This window comes from Lissotriton helveticus, chromosome 9 (genome assembly GCF_964261635.1).
Source record: "Lissotriton helveticus chromosome 9, aLisHel1.1, whole genome shotgun sequence".
NCBI classification, from domain to species: Eukaryota; Metazoa; Chordata; class Amphibia; order Caudata; family Salamandridae; genus Lissotriton; species Lissotriton helveticus.
The window spans coordinates 140,017,554-140,042,902 of NC_136070.1; the positions used below are offsets into that span (position 1 = coordinate 140,017,554).

The 25,349-nt window shown below is 46.1% G+C and overlaps 1 protein-coding gene across 1 annotated transcript in view; it reads right to left on the reverse strand.

Annotated features, from left to right (window-relative positions):
* The window catches only part of MAPKBP1 (mitogen-activated protein kinase binding protein 1), a 986,444-nt gene that overhangs the window by 429,688 nt on the left and 531,407 nt on the right, over positions 1 to 25,349 (reverse strand). Inside the window, exons 11-12 of the mRNA XM_078662278.1 lie at positions 17,519 to 17,665; positions 15,933 to 16,117 (exon numbers count right to left, since the gene is read on the reverse strand). Coding sequence (XP_078518404.1) covers positions 15,933 to 16,117; positions 17,519 to 17,665 — 332 coding nt within the window. The remainder of the gene's footprint in view (positions 1 to 15,932; positions 16,118 to 17,518; positions 17,666 to 25,349) is intronic.

Genomic DNA, 25,349 nt, shown 5'->3' on the forward strand with positions numbered 1-25,349 from the left:
CAGCATAAGGACAGGAACAGGACAACCTGCATAGGAATAGGATGACAGGGCCCAGCAGCTGCTGGGGCTGGGTCTTGAATGAGCGCGCTCACTTTTAATAACAATACACGAGCATATATACATAGCGCAAACACATAGCATTACATTGCAGTAGGCGTAGCAGTGGGTGGAGCAGAAGGCGTGACGCGTAGCAGTCGCGAAAGATAAGAGTAAAAAGAAGGTGTAACTCAGACATGTGATGTAAACGTAACAGAATATGTCATGAATGGGCGGAAACATAGGAGGGGGCTACCTAAGGAGCCGGGACCTCTAACCTGATGGTGCGCGCAAACTGGCAATGACGTGTTACGAGGAGAAGCTGGGGGCTATGAACTCTGTGCTAGGAGCAGAGACTGAAGTCTGGAGGGTCGGAGCGACATGTACCTAAACCCTATCTAGTATCTGATGTTTAGGGAACATGTTGATATAAACTAGAAGTCATGAGGGGAAAAGCTAATTGACTCTAAGACTAGAGCATGCATTTATTCTACCTGTAGTGCGTGATGAAGAATATTAAATGACCATTAAATACAGTATTTCTCTTAATATGGAGCCGCATAGGCTAGACAATGACGGAAACTATTGATGCAGTTCAGTAGTTTAGGAATGCAGAGAAGGAAGACTAAACTGATAACTGGAATCATAACATAATCTTGGCAGACTCAGAGGCAGAGCCAAGCTGCACCGGGCACTGCGAGGCAGGAAGTAAGTGAAAGGTCGAGGATACAGGTGGGGGCTGGATCGCTCCTCAGCGAGGCTTCAGGAGACAGGAGCTGAATCTGATGTCCGGGCCCTTTTGAGGCCTAGAAACGGGGACTTTATAATGAAATAACGTGCACACTGAGAAACGTGGCAACGTAGCTTTACATAGGCCTGGTATTCGTAGTATTCACGAGGACTGGAAATGGCAGATCAGAGGTGGACACAACTATAATTGCGTCTTGAATCGGACCTGGGGAATAACATATGCATATTGGTCATGCACACATAACATATGATGGATGACACGTAGGGACACAGAACATGACAAAATTTACTTTTCCACATTCCCTCCTTGTCACTACGTTTCCATCAGGAAACATCAATACTCATGATACCATCTATCATTTCATACAGTACCATTTGTTCATCTCGAATTGTCTTGGAACGGGATTTAGAACGGGGCTTGGGACTAGGAATACAAGAGGTAGCACACATGCCGCAAATCGCAGGGCCACATTGTATACAGAGGCAGCAGCTGAATATGATCGCTACTGCGATACCTAGAAAGGACAGGACTTTCCATCCCCATGCAGAAATTATATTCCAGAACCAACCGGACCATGTCCAGGTGCCTGGATCTTGGTGTAATAGATGGGCAATTTTATGAAGTCTGGTTATAGCTGAATAAACAGACGGCGCGTTATTTGGAATAAAAATGCAACAACTGGATCCGAGGACTCTACAGGCCCCGCCCCTATCGGCCAGTATGACGTCAAGGACGAGACGATTCTGGAGCACAACAATTCTCATAAAGGATTGCTCTTCGGTTAAGTTACCTAGAGCGGAGGCAGTCTCATCTACTACAGCTTCAAGGGTTCTTGTTAACCTACGGATTAGCTTACTGTTTACAACTGTGCCTAAATAAGGGAAAACACCTTTATCAATATCAATGAATTGCTCTGCAGCAGTTTCAGTATAATCGACAATCGGGAGGTTTCTCTTGTGTCTAGTATGTACTAGGTAGGAATTCCTATGGTAGTCAGGTGGGGCTAGGAAAACAGGTGGCAGTAGGAAGGCAATGTAACAGGTTCCCTCCCAATCGAGGGGCAGACGAACATATGCGGTTTGACCACAAACAAAATAAGAATGACGTGAAGCTTTAAAAATAGATTTCCCACTGTCACTATACTGGATAATAGTAGTACAATCACTATGTCCTACGTGTACAGAACCATAATTACGGACACATAATTCGCCTTTGACTGGTAGTACTGAAATAGCCGGTGAGTCTGGAGTAGTATCAGACTGAACATTCAGGACCATGAAGTTCGACGAATAATTACCTAAATTGTACACTTCATTTTCTAGATCTAAACCTGTTCTGTGGGGGAAACCTTGCTTGTCTGGGAAACATGTACTGTTAAGAAAAGACATGTCTGTTGAGGATGACGTTAACGTGGACCATGCTCCACATGAACCATTATGTGAAAAAGGATAAGGAAAAAGTGGCAGAACTCCCTTCGGTGTCTGGAAAGGGGGGAGTCGACCACACACCCAACAATTAGTGGCATTGCTGGTCTGGTGTGAATAATGTAACATGCGGATAAATGAGTTATTACGCATAGCGAGGCGGTATGAATATTCGTGAGGAGGCAGATCACTAAACGTGTGCTCTACGGTAACATTAGAATGCTTATTTACATGAGGAACTGGAAAACACAGGAAGAATGCGTAACTAGTGCAGGAAATCATTATGCTGATGAATAATATGAAACTTAGAAAAACGATACATCGGTTTGAGTTTTGACTAACTCTCTCACTATGGGGGTCTATTTTATACATGTCAGAAACAGTTTAACCGTTTCACCTAGGGGAGGACTTATACAATCAAACTGGCTGACTCAATTTACTAGACCGGAGTTTTTGCTTATACTCCTGCTGCGGAGTTTTCTCTACCAAGGGAGGGGTTGTATCAATGTCATTTGCGGGACAGTCCTTAGGAACAATGTTTTGACAAGTCTTGATATCCTGGGAAATGTTTTTAAAGACGGGTTTCAGTCCTTTAAAAAGTTTAACATGAGAAAGGTGCACCCAGCCCTTGCGTCCTTCCAACTTCACGGCTGTACGGGTGGTGAGGAGGACCTGACGGGGCTCCTTCCAACGTGGCTCCAGCGGACTTGATCTGTCAAAGTTCCGGACGAGCACCATCGAACCTGGAACGATCTCATGCGGTGCCACCTCGGTATTGTCTGGAAATGCGGCAGCAACCTGTGAACGACATGAGTTGAGGGCAGACATCAAGGAAGCTAGGTAATCTGTCAGCATATTACATGAAACATCAGTAATACTTCGGGGTCTAGGAGTACCCCACATGTTAGGGGGGCGGCCGAAAACGACCTCATACGGGGACAGACCTGATCTGGAATGTGCGACCATGCGCATGTAAAACAAAGCAACTGGCAGAGCTACTAGCCAGTCCACACCCTTCTCTTTACAGACTTTAGCGATGCGGATTTTCAGGGTTTGATTATGTCTCTCGACTAGACCAGCTGCTTCAGGATGGCGTACACAATGAAACTTCCACTGGTACCCTAACAACAGGGAAACGTGCTTCATCAGTTCAGATGAGAATGGCTGACCGTTATCAGAATATACGACTCTAGGGAGTCCATATCGAGGGAAGAATTCACGAACCAGCTGCTTGGCAGTGGTCGCGGCTGTGTAATCTGGGACTGGATATGCTTCTGTCCATCTGGACAAAGCGCATACAACTACAAGGACATACTTGAAACCTCGACATCGCTCCATCTGAATGTAATCCATCTGGAGGACCTCAAAAGGGTGGTCAGGAGGCTGGAAACCACCTTGTTCCACCGGGACACTTTTACCTGGATTAAACTGACAACATATCATACAGGTACGGACTTTCTGCTTGGCTGCAGCTCGTAAATGCTTGTTGAACCAAATGTTCTGGATACTGTCTAACATTGCTTTTGCTCCTAAATGTGCTGGACTATGTGCGGTATTAATAATGACTTGAACCATAGAGTCGGGGAGAAACCATGCGGTCCTACCCTTCGTTAACCATCCCTGATCTGTCTGGACCCCTCCTTGTTCGGACCACTTCTTGATTTCATCGGGAGTAGCATGTAACTGGATATCTATGACATCTTGAGTAGGGTCCTTAACTGTCATACATGTAGTCAGATCTGGAGTATGTGTCTGTGTCGGATTAACTTGAATGTCTGGAGTCTGTGCTGTAAGCTTGGCTGTGCGATCTGCTAGATTATTACCTTGGGAAATAATGTCAGTAACTTTCGTATGTGCTTTGCATTTCATGATAGCAATAGATGTCGGTAAGTGTATGGCATCTAACAGAGCTTGAATAAGGAGACCATGCTGAATCTTGGTTCCATGAGAAGTCATGAAACCTCTCTCCTGCCAGAGCACTCCAAAGTCGTGAACGACTCCAAATGCGTAACGTGAATCTGTGTAAACATTAACTTTCAGGTTCTTGGCGTGTATACAGGCTTGTGTCAGAGCAACTAGCTCTGCTGCTTGAGCGGACAGGGTATCAATACGGTGTGTTTCAATAACTTCGGTGTCAGTAGTCACTGCATACGCGGCGACTAGTTCTCCTGTACTAGTTCTCATACATGAACCATCCACATAAAGTGTCAGGTCAGGGTCTGGTAACGGAATATCTGTCAGATCTTGTCTTGGCTTTGTCGTAATGTTAACTACTTCCACACAATCATGTGTGGCTGGATTTGAATTAACTGATGGTAACAGTGTAGCAGGATTCAGGACGTTGCAGCGTCTAATATCTATGTGTGGCTGGAACAGTGTCAATTCATAACCTGTTAAACGTGCAATTGTCAAGTGCTGTGTTTGTGTTCGGTTTAAAAGAACTTCCACGGAGTGTGGGACTTGTACTGTCAAGGTATGTCCTAAGACTATGGAATCACTTTGTCTGATAGCTAGTGCTGTGGCTGCAACTGACTTGAGGCACGCAGGCAGAGCCTGGGCTACAGGATCTAGTGTGCTAGAAAAATAAGCACAGGGCTTGTATTGTCCTGCTTGATCTTGTGTAAGAACAGATAATGCTGTACCTTCACGTTCAGTAACGAAAAGTGTAAAAGGCTTACTGTAGTTCGGCGTAGCTAGAACTGGAGCTTGGCATAAAGCTTTCTTTAACTCGTTGAAACTAAGTGTATGTTCAGATGTCCAAGGGAGGACAGTCGATACGGCTGCCTCCTGTGTCGTTAACTGTATCAGTGGCTTGGCTAGAAATGCATACTGAGGAATCCATTGTCTGCAATAAGAAGTAAGGCCGATAAAAGCACGTACCTCCTTCTGGGTTCTGGGCTGAGGAAGACTCGCTATTAACTGGATACGGTCTGGTGTCAACTGCCTACCCCACTTGGACAGTAAGTGTCCTAAGTAGACCACTTGCTGGACACAGAATTGAAGCTTCGAAGGGGACACCTTGTGCCCCATCTCGGCTAGGAAATACAGAACCGTGAGTGACGCACGCTCGCAGTCACGTTCAGAACGGGCTGTGATCAGTAGGTCATCGACATATTGGAGCAGGGCAGTGTCAGTTGGCATGTGAATGTTGTCTAGTTGTCTCTTAAGTGCTTGACTGTAAATACTAGGGCTTTCTGTGAAACCTTGAGGAGCGCGTGTGAACATATAGCTCCTTCCATTTAAACAAAATCCGAAAAGAAACTGGCTGTCTGGATGGATGGGAACACTAAAAAATGCGTTCTTGAGGTCTATGACAGTGAAGAACGTGGCTTCGGAATCAATGGCTGTCAATAGGGAAGAGATATCTGGGACAACTGGGTACTGAGGAATAATACATTTGTTAAGTTCCCGTAAATCAATCACTAATCGATATACTGGAGGTGCATTTGGATCAGTACGTTTCATGACTGGAATGATCGGAGAGTTACATACATTGGAGTCAGTTTCTACAACTACTCCTTGAGCCATGAGCTCGTCTATAATTTTGGATAAGGCTGCTACAGCCTCGGGTGGCAATCTGTACTGTCTGATTCGTGGTAACACTACACCTGGTTTGAGAGTCACACGATGGGGTGTGATTTGCATGTAACCTACATCAGTTGGACCTTGCGCCCATAAATGCTGCGGAACATTAGACAGTCTTGAATCAAAATCTCGTAATACATAGTGACCCTTAAAGTCACGTAGGAACAATCGTATTCCCTCTGGGGAACAACATATAACGGCACCTAACTCTTTCAGTGTTTTAATGCCTAATAGATTTTCTGGACATGACTTAGTAAGTAACAGATCAGTAGTACGGGACAATGGACCTACTTCTAGAATGACTGGCTTTGAAATCTCATTAACGATAGGCTTTCCTGAAAATCCAAGGGAAACATTTCTTGAGCCTGAGAGCGGAGCCCCTGGAACTTCGGCGTGACTAATTGTGGTCCTACTTGCCCCTGTATCAATCAAAAACTTTCTGTCTTTCCCTAATACTTGACTGTGAACATAGGGACCTTCTTGATCTACAGGTATCTCGATGAGAGGCAAGCCTACCTCCCTCTCTAGGCTGTTTCATGAATATGGCTGGTACTCTGGATACTCAGACTGTGCATACTGGTACATCTGCGATGTAACATGCTGTGTTGCAGCAATAGGCTGCGGTGCTGTAACTGTCTGTGGTGCATTCTGTGACTGAGGAATCTGTGAAACCTGTTCTTGTCTAGGCGGACGTGGTCTTTCTTTAGTCTTACCGGTAGCTATGTTATGTTTCAGAACTGCACACTCATTTATAAAATGACCTGGCTGTTTACAATAATTTCAGTTCCCTTTAACGGGAGCTGCAGGATGACTGGCTTGATTCGGACCCCTCTTCTGACTGTCTTGAGGAACAGATTGTGCAACTAGTACTTTCATTTTCGTGTCTTTCATACGTTTTCTCTCGTGTTCTTGCTCTTCCCTGATTCTATTCTGGTGGTACTGGAGCATCTGGAGCATCTGGGACGGAGTATTTGCTTGCCAGGTGCTTTCGACTTTCAAAACTCGGTTTTTAACTTGTGGGCTTGAATTCTCGACTAATTTAGTAACGAAAAGGTGAGGGTATGACTCACTACTTGTCTTGAGACCACTGTTGATACTAAAACACTTTTCAAACCTCGAATAAAAATCACTAATATCTTCATCTTGTTTCTGTTTACAGGCTGAGATTGCATCCCAGTCTTCTTTTCTCGTTGTTAATAATCTGGGTAAAACTTGAATTAATAATTCTGGTAATTCTTTACATTTCTCTCCAAGACCAGTACCTGGTACACGTATCTTATCTTCAGCTTCTAGGACTGCCCAATCTATCTTTTTCTCTCCCACCTCCCATTCTTTTTCTTTAAGCTTTTCATACACCCCTGCGGGTAGCAGAACCTTTAACATTTTAATGATATCTGGGTAAGTGTATTCTCCCATACGGAGCATGTCTTTTAATTCTCTATGGAACCCTGCTGGATCTTTATCATGACAGGGAATTAATTTCTTCATTTCGAGGAGTTCCATCTTTGTGATCGGAGTGTATACAAACACTCGTTGCATTTCGCCACCCGTTCCTCTGACTGGGTGGACTTCTCGTAACGGATTCTGTCTGTCTATGTAGAATGATTTACTTTCTGGGGGTGAGACATGAACAAAATGCGGGTTCAAGAATGTTCTATATTTATGGCGCTGTTCTAGAATGACACTAATTAAATCGGTACCTAGACCTCTCCATCTATACTGGAGTAACTCGTTCAGGATATCATGTAACGGGCCTGGATCAGAATGTTGACCCTCATACAGAGTAATGAGGTGCTGAATCATATACATACCCACCAGTCGCTGCTCGGCTGGGGGCATTTTCAGAAACATTTGTGCCACTATTTCGTCTGGAAAAGTGGTAGAATCAGTAATCCATCTGACTGCTGATCGGACTAGTTCCTGTTCATGCATAGTACTTAACTTACTATAACCGATTCGTGATTTCAGAATGTGATCGGTAGCTTGAAATACTTGTTCTAGGGAACCTTGTTCTGGTGCTGGATGATGGAAAATAGACTTGGGTTCTAGACGTAAATGGCGATCTGGAAATCTAGGTTTTCCTACATACGCTATTCTGGCAGTATTCTCGTCGTCTTCCTCTTCAGGATCAGAGATACTTTCTTTCTCGCTTACTTGTGCTGCTTTACGCTGTTCGTGTATCTTTATTATCTCTCTACGGATTTTCTTGTACATACTTTCCATGGCACCAATGGTATTGTGCTTTCCTTCGGCTATATTATCACTCCACTTTGTTAGAGTTTTCATTTCTTCCGGGTCTTTAGACGGATAATCTTGTTCTCTTATTAGACAGTTAATTAAGAACTTTAATATCATGCGCTGAATCTCGGCTTTCCTTTGAGACATGGCATCACTAATACTTTGTGGGTCATCCCCTGTACGGATGAAACGATATATCCTGTCTAGATCTTCTTTCATATTCGGCAGGGTGACTAGATACTCGGTCACTCTCCTTACGCGTACGGAATATAAAACCATATTAAACTCGCCTGGAACTGGGTCATAGACACATTCGCCAAGGGTTTGCCTGATTTCTGCAACAGACTTATTACTCTTAGGAGTACGCTGTGATGCTTGAGCATGTAATTCGAGTGCTGATAAACGCTTGTATGGCGGCGGAGTTTGAGGAAGACCTCCTCCTGCGGCCCCTAAACTAGAATCATCAACTGATGCTTTCCGTCCTGGCAGGGTCGGTAATTGTAACGTGGGCTGGACTTGTATGGCGGGCTGACCCGGGGGAGCTGTTAAGGGCACCCCGGTGTCTGGAGGAGCAGGAATTACCTGATTTACAAGGACTGGCGGAGTGCGAACAGGATTTGCATATTCTGGGACTGTGTCGTCCAGATAGGACGAAATAAAAATATCAGCTGCGGTCGGTTTGTGACGTAGCTTGGTCGGAACTAATGGTGGCGGGAAATTACTGGATGCCTCCGGGGTCGCTTTTGGCAAGCCCTCAGCAAGAAGAGGATACATACCCTTAATGAGGGCATTCCTCTGTCTGTCTGATTGCTCAGTTCTAACTCGTTCACCTATCTCGATTAATTCTCTTTCTTGGGCTAGTTCTTGGGATTCTCTACTTAGTTCTGACTTTCTGATTTCTTTTTCGGTTCTTTTATGAGCTTCTTTGCGCCATAACTCGATGGCATCTTTCTGTGATTGTCTGGCTTTCTTTTTCCATAATGCCTCTTCTACTCGCATGATGCATTCGGCATCCCATGTACCCGATACGGGCCATCTATACTTTTCTTCTAACTGTTTGGTATACTCTACCCATAAATCTAGATACAATATGGCACTTATGCCATGTTTCTGATACATAAAGTGACCTGGACTGTCCCTGTGCGGGACGGGAACTGCTGCTTCCAGCAGACCCTTTCTAGTTTTTAACTGACGTAACTTGGAAAATATGGGCATGACTGAGCTGTAATCTAGACACAATACAATACACAATGAACACGATACTTCTACTCCATTCATACCACGACATTAAAATACATGAAAAACATTTAAAATAAAAGTTCGGACAGAATACTACCTGGAAATACTGAACAGAACACGTGAATTTTCTCGAGAGCAGAAACTGACTAGAACAGAAACTAGATGCACTGCTGAAACAGTACGAAACTTACCGGTCTCATAAAGAGACACGTCAGGACCCGCATCCACCGAAGTGGACACTTCGTTTGTGGGACTGTGTACCACCAACCCACAGACCAGAGTCAATTAAATTGACCCTGTCTAGATACCACCCCAGTAACGGTACTCACCGGGCAGCAAGAACGGAAGGCCTCGGACTGGACTGGACTGCTACGACGACGAACTTCGGACTTCGGACTTCAGTTACGGGTGGACCTCCGGATACCTCGGACCTTGGACTCTTGGCTTGGGCTCTGGTCGGGACTCGCCGCGTTCCTCCACCGTCTCGTCTGGATGCTGGACCGCCTCCTCCGTCTCCTCCGTGGGCCTGAGGGATACTTGAGCAGAAATATCTGCCACTGCGCAGAAGAGTTCCGTCACGACTGCAGAGGGTCAGGGGGTCGGCGTGGCTTCACCGACGCGTGGGGAAAGGGCAAGTCCCTGTTCGGGCGCCATTATGTGGTAAATAAATAAATAATACCCTATTTTTGACTAGACATATATCATAACAGATAGCTCAATAAATAAGAGTCAAGATTCGAGGTAGTAGGAGTTTTTGCAGGTTTAATACAGCATAAGGACAGGAACAGGACAACCTGCATAGGAATAGGATGACAGGGCCCAGCAGCTGCTGGGGCTGGGTCTTGAATGAGCGCGCTCACTTTTAATAACAATACACGAGCATATATACATAGCGCAAACACATAGCATTACATTGCAGTAGGCGTAGCAGTGGGTGGAGCAGAAGGCGTGACGCGTAGCAGTCGCGAAAGATAAGAGTAAAAAGAAGGTGTAACTCAGACATGTGATGTAAACGTAACAGAATATGTCATGAATGGGCGGAAACATAGGAGGGGGCTACCTAAGGAGCCGGGACCTCTAACCTGATGGTGCGCGCAAACTGGCAATGACGTGTTACGAGGAGAAGCTGGGGGCTATGAACTCTGTGCTAGGAGCAGAGACTGAAGTCTGGAGGGTCGGAGCGACATGTACCTAAACCCTATCTAGTATCTGATGTTTAGGGAACATGTTGATATAAACTAGAAGTCATGAGGGGAAAAGCTAATTGACTCTAAGACTAGAGCATGCATTTATTCTACCTGTAGTGCGTGATGAAGAATATTAAATGACCATTAAATACAGTATTTCTCTTAATATGGAGCCGCATAGGCTAGACAATGACGGAAACTATTGATGCAGTTCAGTAGTTTAGGAATGCAGAGAAGGAAGACTAAACTGATAACTGGAATCATAACATAATCTTGGCAGACTCAGAGGCAGAGCCAAGCTGCACCGGGCACTGCGAGGCAGGAAGTAAGTGAAAGGTCGAGGATACAGGTGGGGGCTGGATCGCTCCTCAGCGAGGCTTCAGGAGACAGGAGCTGAATCTGATGTCCGGGCCCTTTTGAGGCCTAGAAACGGGGACTTTATAATGAAATAACGTGCACACTGAGAAACGTGGCAACGTAGCTTTACATAGGCCTGGTATTCGTAGTATTCACGAGGACTGGAAATGGCAGATCAGAGGTGGACACAACTATAATTGCGTCTTGAATCGGACCTGGGGAATAACATATGCATATTGGTCATGCACACATAACATATGATGGATGACACGTAGGGACACAGAACATGACAAAATTTACTTTTCCACAAAAGTCTCACAAATGTGATTTACCGTCATGTGTGGGCTGTGAGGGTTTGGTGGGAATAGGGTTGAGCTTTCCTCTGCGTGTAAGAGGTCCAGTGCCTTGAGAGTGGTGCTGCGAAGAGATTCAGTGTCGAGTTCAAATGAGATTTTTCTGACCTGCGCATTTACAGCTCTTTAAGGCTGTAAATTGTATGTCCCGGCAATATAGATTGATGGCCTCGATTTTCAAGCTACTGATCGCCTTTGCAAAGTATGTTTGTCATGGGGAGTTCTCTGCCACAAAAAGTGTTTCAAGTTGTGATTCAAGTGTGTTCTCAGGTGCCCTCAGGGTCCTGATGGAATATTTTAGTAGATCTTCTTGACATTCGAAGTCCATTCTCCCGAGACACCGCTCCAGTCTCACTCACTCTTATGGCTTTTGGGGAGTTCATAAAGGATTTTTATTGTATGCTGAGATTTGGATGTTCTTAATATGTTTTTCCAGTGTGCAAGGGAATGCCGGATGACCATTAACTTTGAGCTGGAATTTGTTTTTCTCTCAGGACTTTTATCACTGGTTCTGCAGTAGTGCATTGTAGGAGACTCTTTAGGTGCTTCTGGCTGTGAACAACTCCTGTGCTTTTGCTTCTGAGGTACTTTAATTTAATTGGTCATTCTCTTCTGGTGCATTATTGAATGGTTCAAAGACCATTGTTTTACATTACCAGACATTTTTATGACTGACCATTTTCATGATGGCTTGCCATACTCTTGTGGTATACGCAACCTGCTAACTTAAGTTCACACATTACCCATTATGTGCATTTACAAGTAACACCAATCATTCAGTGGTTGTTTCACCTTTTTTACCCCTCACCCCTCCATTTGCCCACTGCCAGGCATACTTTGGGTTATCATTGTATTCCAATACCAGTTTCAAATCTGTATTCTACCTCTAGCACCTCTCCTGTTTCATGACAGCACAAACTAATATCCACTTGAAAATATTCACTGGCTCACTCCATACAGTTACTCTGTGATATGGATCTATCAACACGCAAGCATTCTGCTACAACCCCAAAAGGGCACCAGATCCAGAAAAGATCTTCCACACCGTATAGGGGTCTAAATATTAAGGACTTTACAAAAGGATCAGACTCATTTACTAACTTACTGTGGAGCACTTTAGTGAGAACTTGGTCTTGCACCTTTCACAATATTTTTCCTGAACTTCACCTATAGAACGCATGTATGAAATAACAATGACATAGGACTACACAGGTTAGGTCACTTATGCATGATCTCTGAAACACCACACCTTTAGATAAATACGCAGGTCCAGTCACATTTGACATAGTGCTTAAAATGTACATCGCTTCAAAATTACTGACTCACACAAACATTCTCCTCTTGGCTGTTCTTAGATACTGGAATGAACAGTTGCCAGATCATGAATTGAGCACCAAAAAGAAACCCTGAAACGTTGTTACTAGCCCCTTTTTAAATAGAGGACTATAAAAGATCAATACGTGGGTGTACTTGGTCTGTGAACACACATTCGGTGTGCTCCAAAACACTTATTTTCAGAGGAGTCCTTCTGATTCTACACTTCAGCTTTCTACAGATCTGATGCGGTGACTTGTGAAATGACGCACAAGCATCACTTGTCTTAAAGTGTTAATTTTACCCTCAATAATCCACAAAGACCCAGCATTACAGTTTGACTGAAATACAGATGAGTCACAAGCTGTCTCTCCTTGGTATGAACTTAAAGTTTAAACAGGTGGGGCCTCCTTTCAATAACTAACCGTGCATGCTTGAAAAACACTACTCAACGTTACAAAGTCAAGGCTTTTTAACGTCCTATAACGTGAAATGTGCAATATGTAATTGATGACTGATGTGGAAAGAGACTGTTCTTGCCTGCAGAAGGCTTCCGGAGTGAGCCCAAATTTAATTTTTAATCTGTCAGAGGCCAGAGCCGCCATTTCCCAGTTGCCTTTAAATGAAGCACCAGGGCTTGATAGGGTACCGCGGGACATATACAAAGCTTGTATAGACTTGTGGGCCAGATACTGACACTGCATTTAAATTCTACAGTTTCTAGCCACTTTCCCTTAACCTGGTCTCAATCTATAATAGCCCCCGTTTTTAAAAAGGGCAACAGATCAGAACCGGCATATTTTAGGCCCATTCCCCTTATCGATTTGGAGGTGAAAATTACTGGTTGGATCTTGTTAAACCACCTCACAGAATGAGCCAAGGAACGAGGCTTCTTGTCTGACCTTCAGTATAGGTTTCGCCCAGGCCGATGCACAATACAGCAGACCTTGAAACTCTATCTATTAACCTGCAAATAAACCAATCGGTACAAAGGGAAGGGGTCCCCAACAGAAAACAAAGTACTGTAAACTTATATCTTAATGTACAATTAATTCAGGGAGCAAAGCTAGTGGATGCAAAAAAGTTTAATTCAGATTTGCATGATTTCCTTTCACTGGTTAGAGTTCATCATACATATAATTATATACATAAAAGATTGATAATAAATGTACGTGCCCACATTCACAACGGGAAGGGGAAAAGTGAAGGTAGTGTCAGGGACAGGGTGGGGTCAAGGAATAGTCAGATTCATCCAGTGGCAAATATTATTTTCAATTTAGAAACTAAATACATGTGGTCCCTTTAGCCAAAGGGCCACCTCATACGGCTCTTAAAGAGTCCAACACATAATTGATACACAAAACCAAACTCCGTTTCAGCCGTTAAGGTCCTGCTTGGGGTAGGAGATTGGTTGTAGTTGAGCAGTCGACACTACCTTCACTTTTCCCCTTCCCGTTGTGAATGTGGGCACGTACATTTATTATCAATCTTTTATGTATATAATTATATGTATGATGAACTCTAACCAGTGAAAGGAAATCATGCAAATCTGAATTAAACTTTTTTGCATCCACTAGCTTTGCTCCCTGAATTAATTGTACATTAAGATATAAGTTTACAGTACTTTGTTTTCTGTTGGGGACCCCTTCCCTTTGTACCGATAATTACCCAGGTCCCTTTGACTTTATTGGGTTTAAACCTGTTTTCATAATCTGCAAATAAACCAAGGCCAAGAAGGGGGCCAACCATCTGGCCTTCATGGACCTTAGCTCGGACGTTGATAGAGTTAACCGCTATAAGCCTTGATCCATGATGGAACAGATGCATGTTGATGTAGTGCTAATTCATTTCTTGTGGGATTTGCAAAATGGTCTTTTGCCAGACTTAGGTCTGGCCCCAATGGGGAATGCACTGAACACTTTGAACTTAAACGTGGGGTGCGGCGCGGGAGGGCTGTATTTTAGCTCCTTATTTTTTTTTATATATATTAACATAGAGCAGGCCTTGACATTTACGGGTGTTGACTTTCCCAGTTGAGGAGGCCAATCTATTCCGGTCTTGATATATGCGGACGACACAGTTTTTATGGCCCGTACTGCTAAAAGCTTGAAAAAGCTTCTTGCTCTTTTTTACTAGTTTTATAAATAGTCTTGATTTATCTACATTTTTTTTTAAATCACATGTCATGAAGTTTGGACCATCAGATACGAAAACTATGAAATAGATGTCCAACATATTAGAATGGTGGACACATTTAAGTACTTGGGAATACAATTGAACTCTGGGCTTAACGGGTACCTGCTTATAAGTCAGAATGTTTTATCTTTTAACAGGACGATATTTGGGATCAGTGATTTTTCCCGCTGATTAGGACATACTCTTATTTAATCGGTTTCGGAAATTTACAGGGCTAAATGTATCCCCCTAGTGTGCTATGGTAGTGGAATTTGGGGATATGGCCAGGTTGCGCCACTCCAAGTTGCTGAAAATAGGTCTTTAAGGAGTCTTTTGGGAGTTTGCCAAAGAATACCATACGAAATTGTCCAAGAAGAATTAGGTATAGATTTTTTAATTGATACGCACCACCTAAGCCCACTGAAACTCTAGAACTCAATTTGGACAGAGGAGGAACTGAGCTTCAGAAGATTGATCTTGCCGAATTGCCTACAACTATAAAAGTCCTTACAGATTCCTTGGATGGTGTATGTGGCGCGCAATTTGCAGACCCTAGGGCGGCCAGATATGTTTAACACCTCAAACATAACTCGTGCTGACAAAAAATGGGTTGAAACCGGTCTTCGGGACAAGCTGATATCCGGGCAAGAGTATGTTGCATTAACTAAACACTATGCGACACGCAATATTGGTGAAAACAGCAATTTCGTGCCATATTTGACCTGGAACATGTCTCACCACCAACGACAATTGCTGACCTATTCTACATCAAATTTATTTCCCAGACTAGTCCCTTTTAACCGTAGTTGTTTTAAGTATTCAAAGCTGCCCCTTTGCAACTGCGACAACACATCGATTAACCGCTTCGCCACGGCGCACATTCCGCCGTGGTGCAGCGGAGTTTGACGTGTGCGCAGATCGGACAGCCCCCGGCCATTCGACACGCCCACCGTGATGTCGGACGGCGCTGTCCGACGCATGGAAGTGGTTAACGACATTACACGAGGTCATGCTTTTCCCAAAATATAGTAACCTGCGACACGAGTTTGTACGCCCAATTTTACTAACGCTGAATTTTACTTAAGTTAGGCCAACATAATTGTTCTTACAGTTGTTAAGCTCCCCTTCTATTCACTTTTTCCTTGTACGAATGATTGTGGCACTGATATTTTTATGTTGTTTTAAATGATCTGTCTTATGATTTTATTTTTAAAATCGAATAAAGATGAGGATGGATGATATGACTGTTCTTGTCAAGATAAGCCTGTGTTACCTCAGAGTGCCGGTTCTGTCACCAGAGGCCAGATGTTGTCCATTAGGGCTCACACACAGTGTTCGAATCCCAACTTTGGTGTCCAAGGTTTGAGAATCAGCCTTGTCGTTCACCACTGCAGTGTTGTACTCCATATCCAGTAGAGCCTGAGTGTTGTTATCCACGTGGATGATTTTCATCAAATCCTGAAGAAATGAAGGTACAATAATGCCAGTCAGACATTACGATAGGAGTCATAGATGTAAAGAAAAATCGACAAAAATAGATGTTATAACTAAACACGTCCAAGTGTGAAAATGTGAGGAAGAAAAGTAGCATTAAAGTTCAAAGCAGGAAGATTAGTTCAACCTGTGAAATCACTTCACAGAGGCAACGAGTGCATTAAATGAAACAAATAGAACACTACTTCTAGGGGAGCAGTACTGTAATTACCTGTCACCTTGAGGCAGCGGCTTTGTCTTGCAGATGCTAGCGGATTTTATATTAAGGAGGACGGCAGGCTATTTTAAGACTGGGTTTTGCAAAAATCTTTCATACCAGTTTATGAATCTAAAAGTTATGAACACTTGGAACATCATTATTCCGTATTGCATAGGTTTCCTAGAAATGTTATTGATTTCTGCTTTTGAAGTACTAAACTCTGTAAGGTTAATTAGGGCAGTTGTGAAAAAACACTTTCGGAACCATAGTTTTTACAACAGCAGAGGTGCCAATGCTTTCAGAAGCATCTGTGACTCCTAACGATCTTGTTTGAATCCGTGTAATATTTCTAACTTGCAATGGTTTTGTACGTTTGTGTTACTCAGCCTTTCTGCTACTGCTGTATTAGTAACTACTAGTTCAAAAGAAAAATTGGTTCTGTTGGGTACGAGCAACACTTATTTTCAACGTTATTTGATTTTTGTGTGGTCTTGTAAACCAAAATACAATACCACCTGAATAGCTATTTCCCCCTCTGAAAAGAAAAGGCAACTTCTTACAATCAATGAAAGAATAGCCTACACGTGACTCTGTATTCTCTTTATATTAAATGAATCACACTCTTACAAGATAATTTTGTCTGTACAACGGCTGTCAATAACTCCAATATAGTGCAAAAGAAGGTGAAAACAATGGATAGTGATCACATCACGAAAGGACAATAATACAAAAGACAATATATACAATCAATGCATTCAATTAAACAATCTATTCAAATATACAACAATTATAAAATTCCTGTTTCGCAAAGGCCATCCACTAGTGTAAACTTCTTGAGCCCTTTTAATTTCTTTTATTTCATTGGGGTTCTAGAGTTAAGGGGCCTGTAGGGAAATGTCGACGTTTCGACCCTGTGAGGCGCCAACTTGTAGGCCGCGGCGGGTCTTTATCAAGAAGGATTATATTTCTTTGTCGGGTTTACCTTATTTAAAAATCGGAAGTATAAGTAGATTGTAGACAGAAACTACTAACCCATCACTAAGCAAACAGTATTACACTTCTGTTACCACCCGCTCCAGGCTTATTAGTATACAATTCAGCAGAACTTGCAACACCTCACCGAGCCTACTTCCACGGCCAGTAAAGTAATCAGTTTCAGAACTCACACTACTCAGTATGTTTCGGTGCATGTTGTTCCCATGGATGTGGGAGGTCTCCGTGTTCCAGATGCGGATGGTGTTGTCAGATGAGCAGGTGATGAAAGAGTTCGGTGGCAAGCAAGATTTGTTGCTATCCTTGACCTCTGGGTAAGTCTGGAGAAAAAAGAAGAATGGAAAACAATCAACCAGAACGAACTAACTTCAAATACTAAACTCTTGAGCTGGTGAATCTGAGTGGCCAGTACAACATATTCCTCAACACCCTGTATGAAATGCTGACCTAGGCTCAGCCAATCCGAATGCTTACTATAGCTACTGTTTGCATGCCTTCTAAGTTCAGTGATGGTAGGAAGCAATAAACTAGAGTAAACAGCGACACTTGGCCGGTTTGTCTGTGTTGGGGTGACAGTTTACAGTCAGGTACTTATAGCTGCCACCTGCTATCTGGCTTTAACAGCTGTCCAGAACTGTGAAGAAGGCAAATAACGGCCGCTATTGCCCAGGCATCTGGTAATGCACTGACCAGTGGAGAAAAGTTGTAATTATCTTCTAATGCATATCAACATAACAAATACTTAATGTAGGATGTGGATTAGTTTATCAACAGAAGTCACTCCACTGAAAAGGCCCAATGTGTATTGAAAAGAAAGAAATCTCTTAATAAATAGGACACTTCACTGAATCTGCAAAGTCACATCAAAGGATAGGACTCTGCAATGATTTGAGGCCTGCTTCTATTTATTTTACTTAACCCCACCAAAAGGAGATCAAAGCTGATCCCTATGTTTATTCCGCGCTGAAAGCAAATGTCTTTCCATAATCGTGCCAAGTGATACTGCAGGAGAGCTTCTTTATAAGTCATCAAAAGTACACCATGAATCCAAGAAAAACATTAGACAGATGTAATAATAGGTTAAGAGGCACAGGGTAAAACACCTATGAAAATAAAAAGCTCAAGTGTCATTAAATAGATAATTGCAGGTGTGTTTTACAAGAACTATTGCTTACACTGAGAACACTATTGAGACAAAGGCTCAGTTTCACCATGGGGAAGACTGATCAACCTCAGTATGCAAGAAACTAAGGTGATTGGTGCTTCACTCCAAATGAGCTTTCAGTCGCCTGGTCCCTTTTAACTTGCAAATTAGGAATAATACTCACTCCCCTTCAAGCTAACCAGACCAATGAAAAATATGTCATACAGAGGAAAAACTAGTGATAAACATCGGATTGTTTTCTAAAAGGGTTTACCTCCGAAGCATATCAATGTATCTACTAAACACCAAAAGATTAGAACATATGACAAACAAAGGTTGGAAGACCAGCGTGGTCGAGCCACTGAACATGGCGGCTGCGACTTAGCTGAGCTCCGAGGTGCCAATATCTTCTCTACAGGACTCCCCCTTACCTCCCGACCTGCCGGATCGACCCTAGGGGGGACATTGTGTGCCTCTGGGACCCTTTCGTTCTCTGCTGTCTCACAGTCGCCGGAACGAGAGCCGCAAGCTGTGCGATGCTGCCTTGCGACCAGCGACGGCTGGGCTGCGAGCTTGAGGATCGACGCGGCCGTGGGGCGGGAGGCTCTGGGACATGCGTTTGCCCCTTGATGACCTGGCTACAACGGGTGATTCCCCGATGTATTTCGGATTGGCTCCCCTCTGGGCGGCCCCCGCCGCCAAGTGGCCTCGCCGGATCTGCGCAGGGCCCCCAGCACCCTGCCTTAGAGCTCAAAGATACGTCCAGTGGTCCCGCTTCCAATGCCGGTCGCCATCCAGCAACAATACCCGGGCCATGCCATGCCTGACCCTTACAGTGTGTGGGTCGTGCTGAGCCTGCCTTCCTCTATGCAGTGAGTCCCAGTAGCAGGGATTGGTGTCCCATTTCATACAGCGGAGAGTGACCTTCACCCTCGCTTATCTCCTCTAGACTCTTCCTGGCATTGGGAGACCGGCCCTACTTTCCTTCCCACCTTATGATATCTTTGCCGCGTGTAACAAGGGACTGGCAAACACTCGACAGGGGTGGGCACCTACATTCTCCCAAGCCTTCCACCACAAGGGTGGGAACCGTCCTCCTCCCTTGCTTTTCACCTCTGTATCGGGGAGCTACTGTGGCTATATTCTCATCCCTTGACTATTAGCCACCTTAACACAGCGGGATTGATGCAGCTTTGGGATGCTCGATCCTAGGAATGAGGCAGGCCCGCCATAGATATTGATTTTCTTCCCCTATTGGACCTCTGGTGGCCTGCTCCAACCTCCCTGGTGCAACCCCATTATATCTCAGTTTGTGGCATTGTACATTCTCACCTACTGTCTGCTTTCATCCTCCTCCAAGGAAATGTTCTTAAATGCTCATGCCCCCCGTAATGCTACTGTTCATTTAAGTGGGGTGTGGTGGGTTGAACATTACTTATTGTATCTTCCTTCTATACTAGTTGACATACATCAACCAGCAAGGTTAGACCGCATGGGACGAGGAAACGACCGCAACACCCATCAACCAATCTACCCCTAAAGATGACTGCAACAACTATGGCCTCATCAGATCAACACATGCGAAGGCCTCTGCGCCGCCATCGGTAACATTTCAATATTCTCTGAGGTTGCATGGAGGCATCTCTGGCTGAGCTCCAGAAATGTAAATCCGGGTCACCTGGTGATCCCTAGCCAGCAAAATACAGTGCACTGGCTGAGTGGCTTAATGAACAAGTTACTTACCTCCGGTAACAATGTCAATGTATCTGGTAGAGACATAGTCTAGCTGCAGATTCCTTAACTTAGAATATGCCCAGGCGTCAGACTGGTCCGGAAAATCTTGCGCAACAGCACCTCTGCGCGCCGGGGGATGGCACGGCTCCGCCCGGACGTCGTTTATGGACGTGACGTCAGCGGAGCCATATATGCCCCGCCCCGGCACGCCAACATCAATTTTCGTCAGAAGACTTTTCCATGTCAGAACGCGAAGCCATCACCAAAAACAGTTACTCACATCGGACAACCCAGGGTAAGGGATGTAAAGGACACCTGTCATATGAGCATACCGTCCAATCACAAGAATGAGCAGAGCAAAGCCACGAAACAGAATGTAGCCTCATGAGTCAGAGCGAAGAGGAAACATCACCCCGCAGAGGAATAAAGCCACCCAAAGAAAGGCAAGAAGCCCAACCTGAAAAGGTTGTCGCTGGACGGGGATGACGAGCTGGCGTTTAGGAATCTGCGGCTAGACTATGTCTCCACCAGATACATTGCTACCGAAGATAAGTAACTTGTTCATCTGATAGAGACGTCTAGCCGCAGATTCCTTAACTTAGAATAGATACCACCAAAGCCATACCCATAGAGGAGGCGGGACTGCGACTAAACCCTACTAAGGTCCAGAAAGAGCCTAGTGGTCAATAACATGACCAAAGGAGTGTCGTCTACCAAAGAACGAAACACAGTGGGGACAAAATGACAGCGCAGCCAACCAACATACCCCTGTGCCCTGAAGAGCAGGAATCAAGGGAAGGCTAGGGCACCACAGCTCATCAGAATAACACGAAAACCCCCACATGTAGAGGGGATGAGAGAAGGAAAACACCAAACCAGAACGCTTGTACCTGAGGTAAAAAAAAGCCTATCCTCGAAAGAAGACAAAAGAGGCATGAAGGATCCACAGGATCCAAGGTGTCGACAAGAAGCCAGAACTAGCCCAGCTAAATCACTCAAACAGCGTAAAACACTGACCCCTGCCCAGCACGGGCTGACATGGAAGAAAAACACACCTAGTAAGAACCTGACAGGAAAAGAGAGTGCAGCACCTTGCAGGGAGTATAACTGAATCTTATGGCGTGAAAGAACCGCAGGATGCGGCAGTCGACAAAGCCAACCCAAAGGACTGGATAAGAGGTATGGTGGAGAGAAAGCGCAGCGCCCCCCACGTGTACCACAGAGGAAGAGTACTGCGGAGACCCTTACCAGACACACATGTGGAGAGCATTGAAAAGATGCCCATATACAGCCCGAAAGATGCTCCTACGCGGCCAGAAGTAACACCAGGAAGAAAGACAGCAGGAACAGCCAGGATGCGCCCAATAGCAAGACGCAACGGGCCGCACAAGCCATGAGGAATAACATGGCACATAACCTCAGGAAGATGTTGAAACCCGTCCAAACCCAGGCACTCTGGTTCGCCCAAAAGTACCTGTAGCTTATACAGAAAGTGGAACTAGTCCAGGCTCTAAGCAGCGTCTGCCGTCAGTACGGAAGAGAGAGCAGTCTCCTCCTTTTAGAAGAAAAGACGAGCCTAACAAGAGAGTGCTTCAGACCAACTCGCGGGTCCTAGATGCCAGGAAGGACGGAGTTCAAGGAGAAGCTGCTCCACGAGTCCACCACATTTAAGAATGCCAGTTGGACATAGAAATCCCTACGCGAAAGCAGCGGGATGTGGAGAAAACTGCTGGGGAACAAGCCAAGGGCCACAGCAACTCGCTACTGGGGAGAACAACCCAGGAGGGGCTGGCACCAAAAGAAAATAGACCTAGACCCGGAGTCTAAGCAATACAGACAATAGGGTGAAACGCAGTAAAAGGAGGCATATAAGTCCCAGAGGGATACCTACAATGAAAACCCCACAGGAGTGTACAAAGGCAAAGCCAGATACCTGCCACCAGCCAATACCCCACATAGGGCAAGGGTCAACCCCTGGGAAGAAGGGGGGGCCCTCTTGACAAAACAGACAGTCAGAGGACTTGAAAACAAAAACAACTCAGCCGTACAGCTATACAGACAATATAGAGGCACCAACCTGCCTCTGATAAAAAACTTGCCGTAAAGGAAGGCTGCAACCAAGAAGAAAAGTCAGCCAGTCAGTGGCGCAGCATAATTACGGTAGCCCTGACAGAAGCCTGGAGATCACAGAGTTAGCGTTGGACCCAAAAAGGTCTATTCCATCAAATGGCATGTCCTGGAGGCTCTCCCGAATATTATCAGGGAAGCGACTGTCACGCATCCAGGCATGACGGCACAAAGCCACCGACCGTGCAAGAGCACGGCCTACAGAGTCTGTGGTATCCAGGGAGGAGTGTATTGTAAAATGAGCCATTTTCTTGCCCTGAAGGACAAGACGGAGTAACTCCGGGCGCAATTCCTCCGGAAGAGAAGGAAGAAAGTTAGCCACGGAACCCCAGAGTGCGGAGGACGCACATGCAAACACGCATGTAGTGTTTAAAGCGCTGATGGCCGCCCTAGAAGAAGCAAAATGCTGTCTGACGCATGCATCCAGCCACCGGGATTCCCGGGTGGGAGGAAACAAAGGCAAAGTGGAAGAGTCTTGTAACCCAAAAGCCGCCTGAATTACCAGGCCCTGAGCAGCAGGATGGAGGGACAGACAAAGTGGATCCCCCGGGGCAGGACTGTGCCTACTGGCAATGGCTCGATCAACCGGGGCTCCGGAAAAGGGCTGTGCCCATGTGCCACGCAGGACTTCCAATAAAGCACCCCCAAGGTAGCAAGGGTTCCACTATAATGGGCTCGAGATGAAGCAGATCCGTTAAGGGATCGGAAATGAGGGGTACCACAGGAGGCTGAAAGCCAAGAATAGCAGCTGCCCTGGTGATAGTCCGCGTGTAGGTGGCCCCCAACTCAGTAATCACCCTAGGAGGGGACAAGAGCCCGTCTGTAGGAGATGGTTCAAGACTAATTCTCCCAGTCGCCATAAAGAGCGGGGCTGTGGAACGACCCGAAGGCCATGCAACACTGGAACCTGCACAAGTGGCACCAGACCAGGGGACTCAACAGCATCAGAAAAGGCTGTAGCAGATACGGGTATCGCTGGACCCCGCTGAGGGGACAGAATCAAGGAATCTGGAGCAACCCCAGTCATGGGCATCGGTGTTGATGAAAGGATGGTCACCGGCGGCGAAGGATGTGTCGACAGTGGCGTCAGTGGGCGCTGTGTCGGAGTCAACAGGACGTCGACGGCCTCCACGAGGGATGCACCCTTGATGCAGACTGGCGTCAGAGGAAGTGAGCTGTGCGTGGGCTTGGACGATTAGCCCGGCTTTAGGTCCGACATGGAGCCTAGCTCCAAGCTCGGGGTCGGCGGTGTCAATGCCGAGCTTGGAGCCACGCATTAAGCAGCACAGGGCTATGTGTTGACTGGTGCCGAGAGCCTGGCGTCGAACCCGGCGTCGCCGATGCCGCCTCCGGCGTCCGTGCAGGAAGCCGCACAGGGCTATGCGCTGACTGACAGAGCCCGGCGTCGAACCCGGCGAGGTCGGTATCGCTGACGCCGCTTCCACTGTCCATGCAGTAAGCCGCACAGGGCTATGCGTTGACTGGCGGAGTGTGCTAGAGCGACCAGGACAGTCTGGACCACGGCCCAACGTCGTCGCCTCGGCTCCGGAGTCGGTGGACACAACCCTGGCGGGGGAAGGATCCGCCTACGAGGGCCCAGCCTGAGTACCCATCGCCTTTGTGGGGCCCGAAGGTGCGCCAGGGAGAGAGGGAGACTCAAAGTAGGCCTGAAGAGCCTGGGAGTAGAGCTCCATTTGGGCGCGCCTCACTCCATCTCCTGGGAAAGGAGGGTAAGGAGGAGGTGACCTTCGGGCGCCTGTAGCTGACCCCGTACGAGAGGAGTGGGCACCAGCGGCATGCCTACGAGAGGTGGACCTCATTGGACGCTTGTGGCTCTGCTTACCTTTTTTAGGGGGCCGGTCGCGGGAGCAAGCCCCCTCTGGAGAGGGGGAGCGGCGACTAGAAGAAACTGGCCCGGACAGCCATGCGGCCATCAGCTTCATACGGCGCTCCCGAAGGGACTTTGGCTTCATCTGTTGACAGTCGCCGCATTGCTTGGAATCGTGGTGCGCACCAAGGCACCACATGCAAATAAGGTGCGGATCAGTGCCAGACATCTGACACGCACGGGCTTCACAGGCTTTGAACCCGGAGGGCATTGCACACTGTTCCGGTACTGCACCAACAGTGTCGAGAAGGGCCAAAAGTAGGCCAGGAACTGCTCGTTTCCCAGACCCACATTGTGACGCCGAAAAGAAAACTGATGTTGGCGCGCCGGGGCGGGGCATATATGGCTCTGCCGACATAACGTCCATGGACCCCATCAGGGCGGAGCCGTGTGGCGCCGCCCCCCGGGGCGCACAGAGGTGCTGCTGCACAATATTTTCCAGACCAGTCTGATGCCTGGGGATATTCTAAGTTAAGGAATCTGCGGCTAGGCGTCTCTATTAGATCCCCCTCTTAATACCATCTGGAATTCCTCACTTAGACAGGGGATCTTCTCATCGGTCTGGTAACATGCATTTCCTCTCCCCATATTGAAAAATGGTAATGCGGACCCTGAAATCACCAGTAATTACCGGCCCATTTCTCGGCTTCCTGCCCCCGCTAAAGGTTTAGAGAAACAAGCCCATCAGCAGCTAGCGGCTTTCATTTAGTCCAATGGTCTACTGCCTAAGTCACAGTCTGGTTTTCGCCCTGGCTTCAGTACAGAATCAGCACTGATTGAGATGGCTGACGCCATTCGCTTGGCTGTGGATGGAGGCTCCGCGGCCATGCTGGTGCTTCTCGACCTGTCAGGGGCGTTTGACACGGTGTTTCATTCCATCCTACTGGATCACATCCAGAGGACGGCGCTGAACTCAATCTTGTCTTACCTACACGAGAACAACCGGTCTTGAACCATCCTTTCACTACACCCACTAAACCATTAAAATGCATCTGTACAAGGGGTGCTCCCACCCCACTCCGAGGCCACGCCGTTGCCACTCCCACCGCGAGGCCACGCCGTTGCCACTCCCACCTCAGAGGCCACGCCGCTCCCACCTCAGAGGCCACGC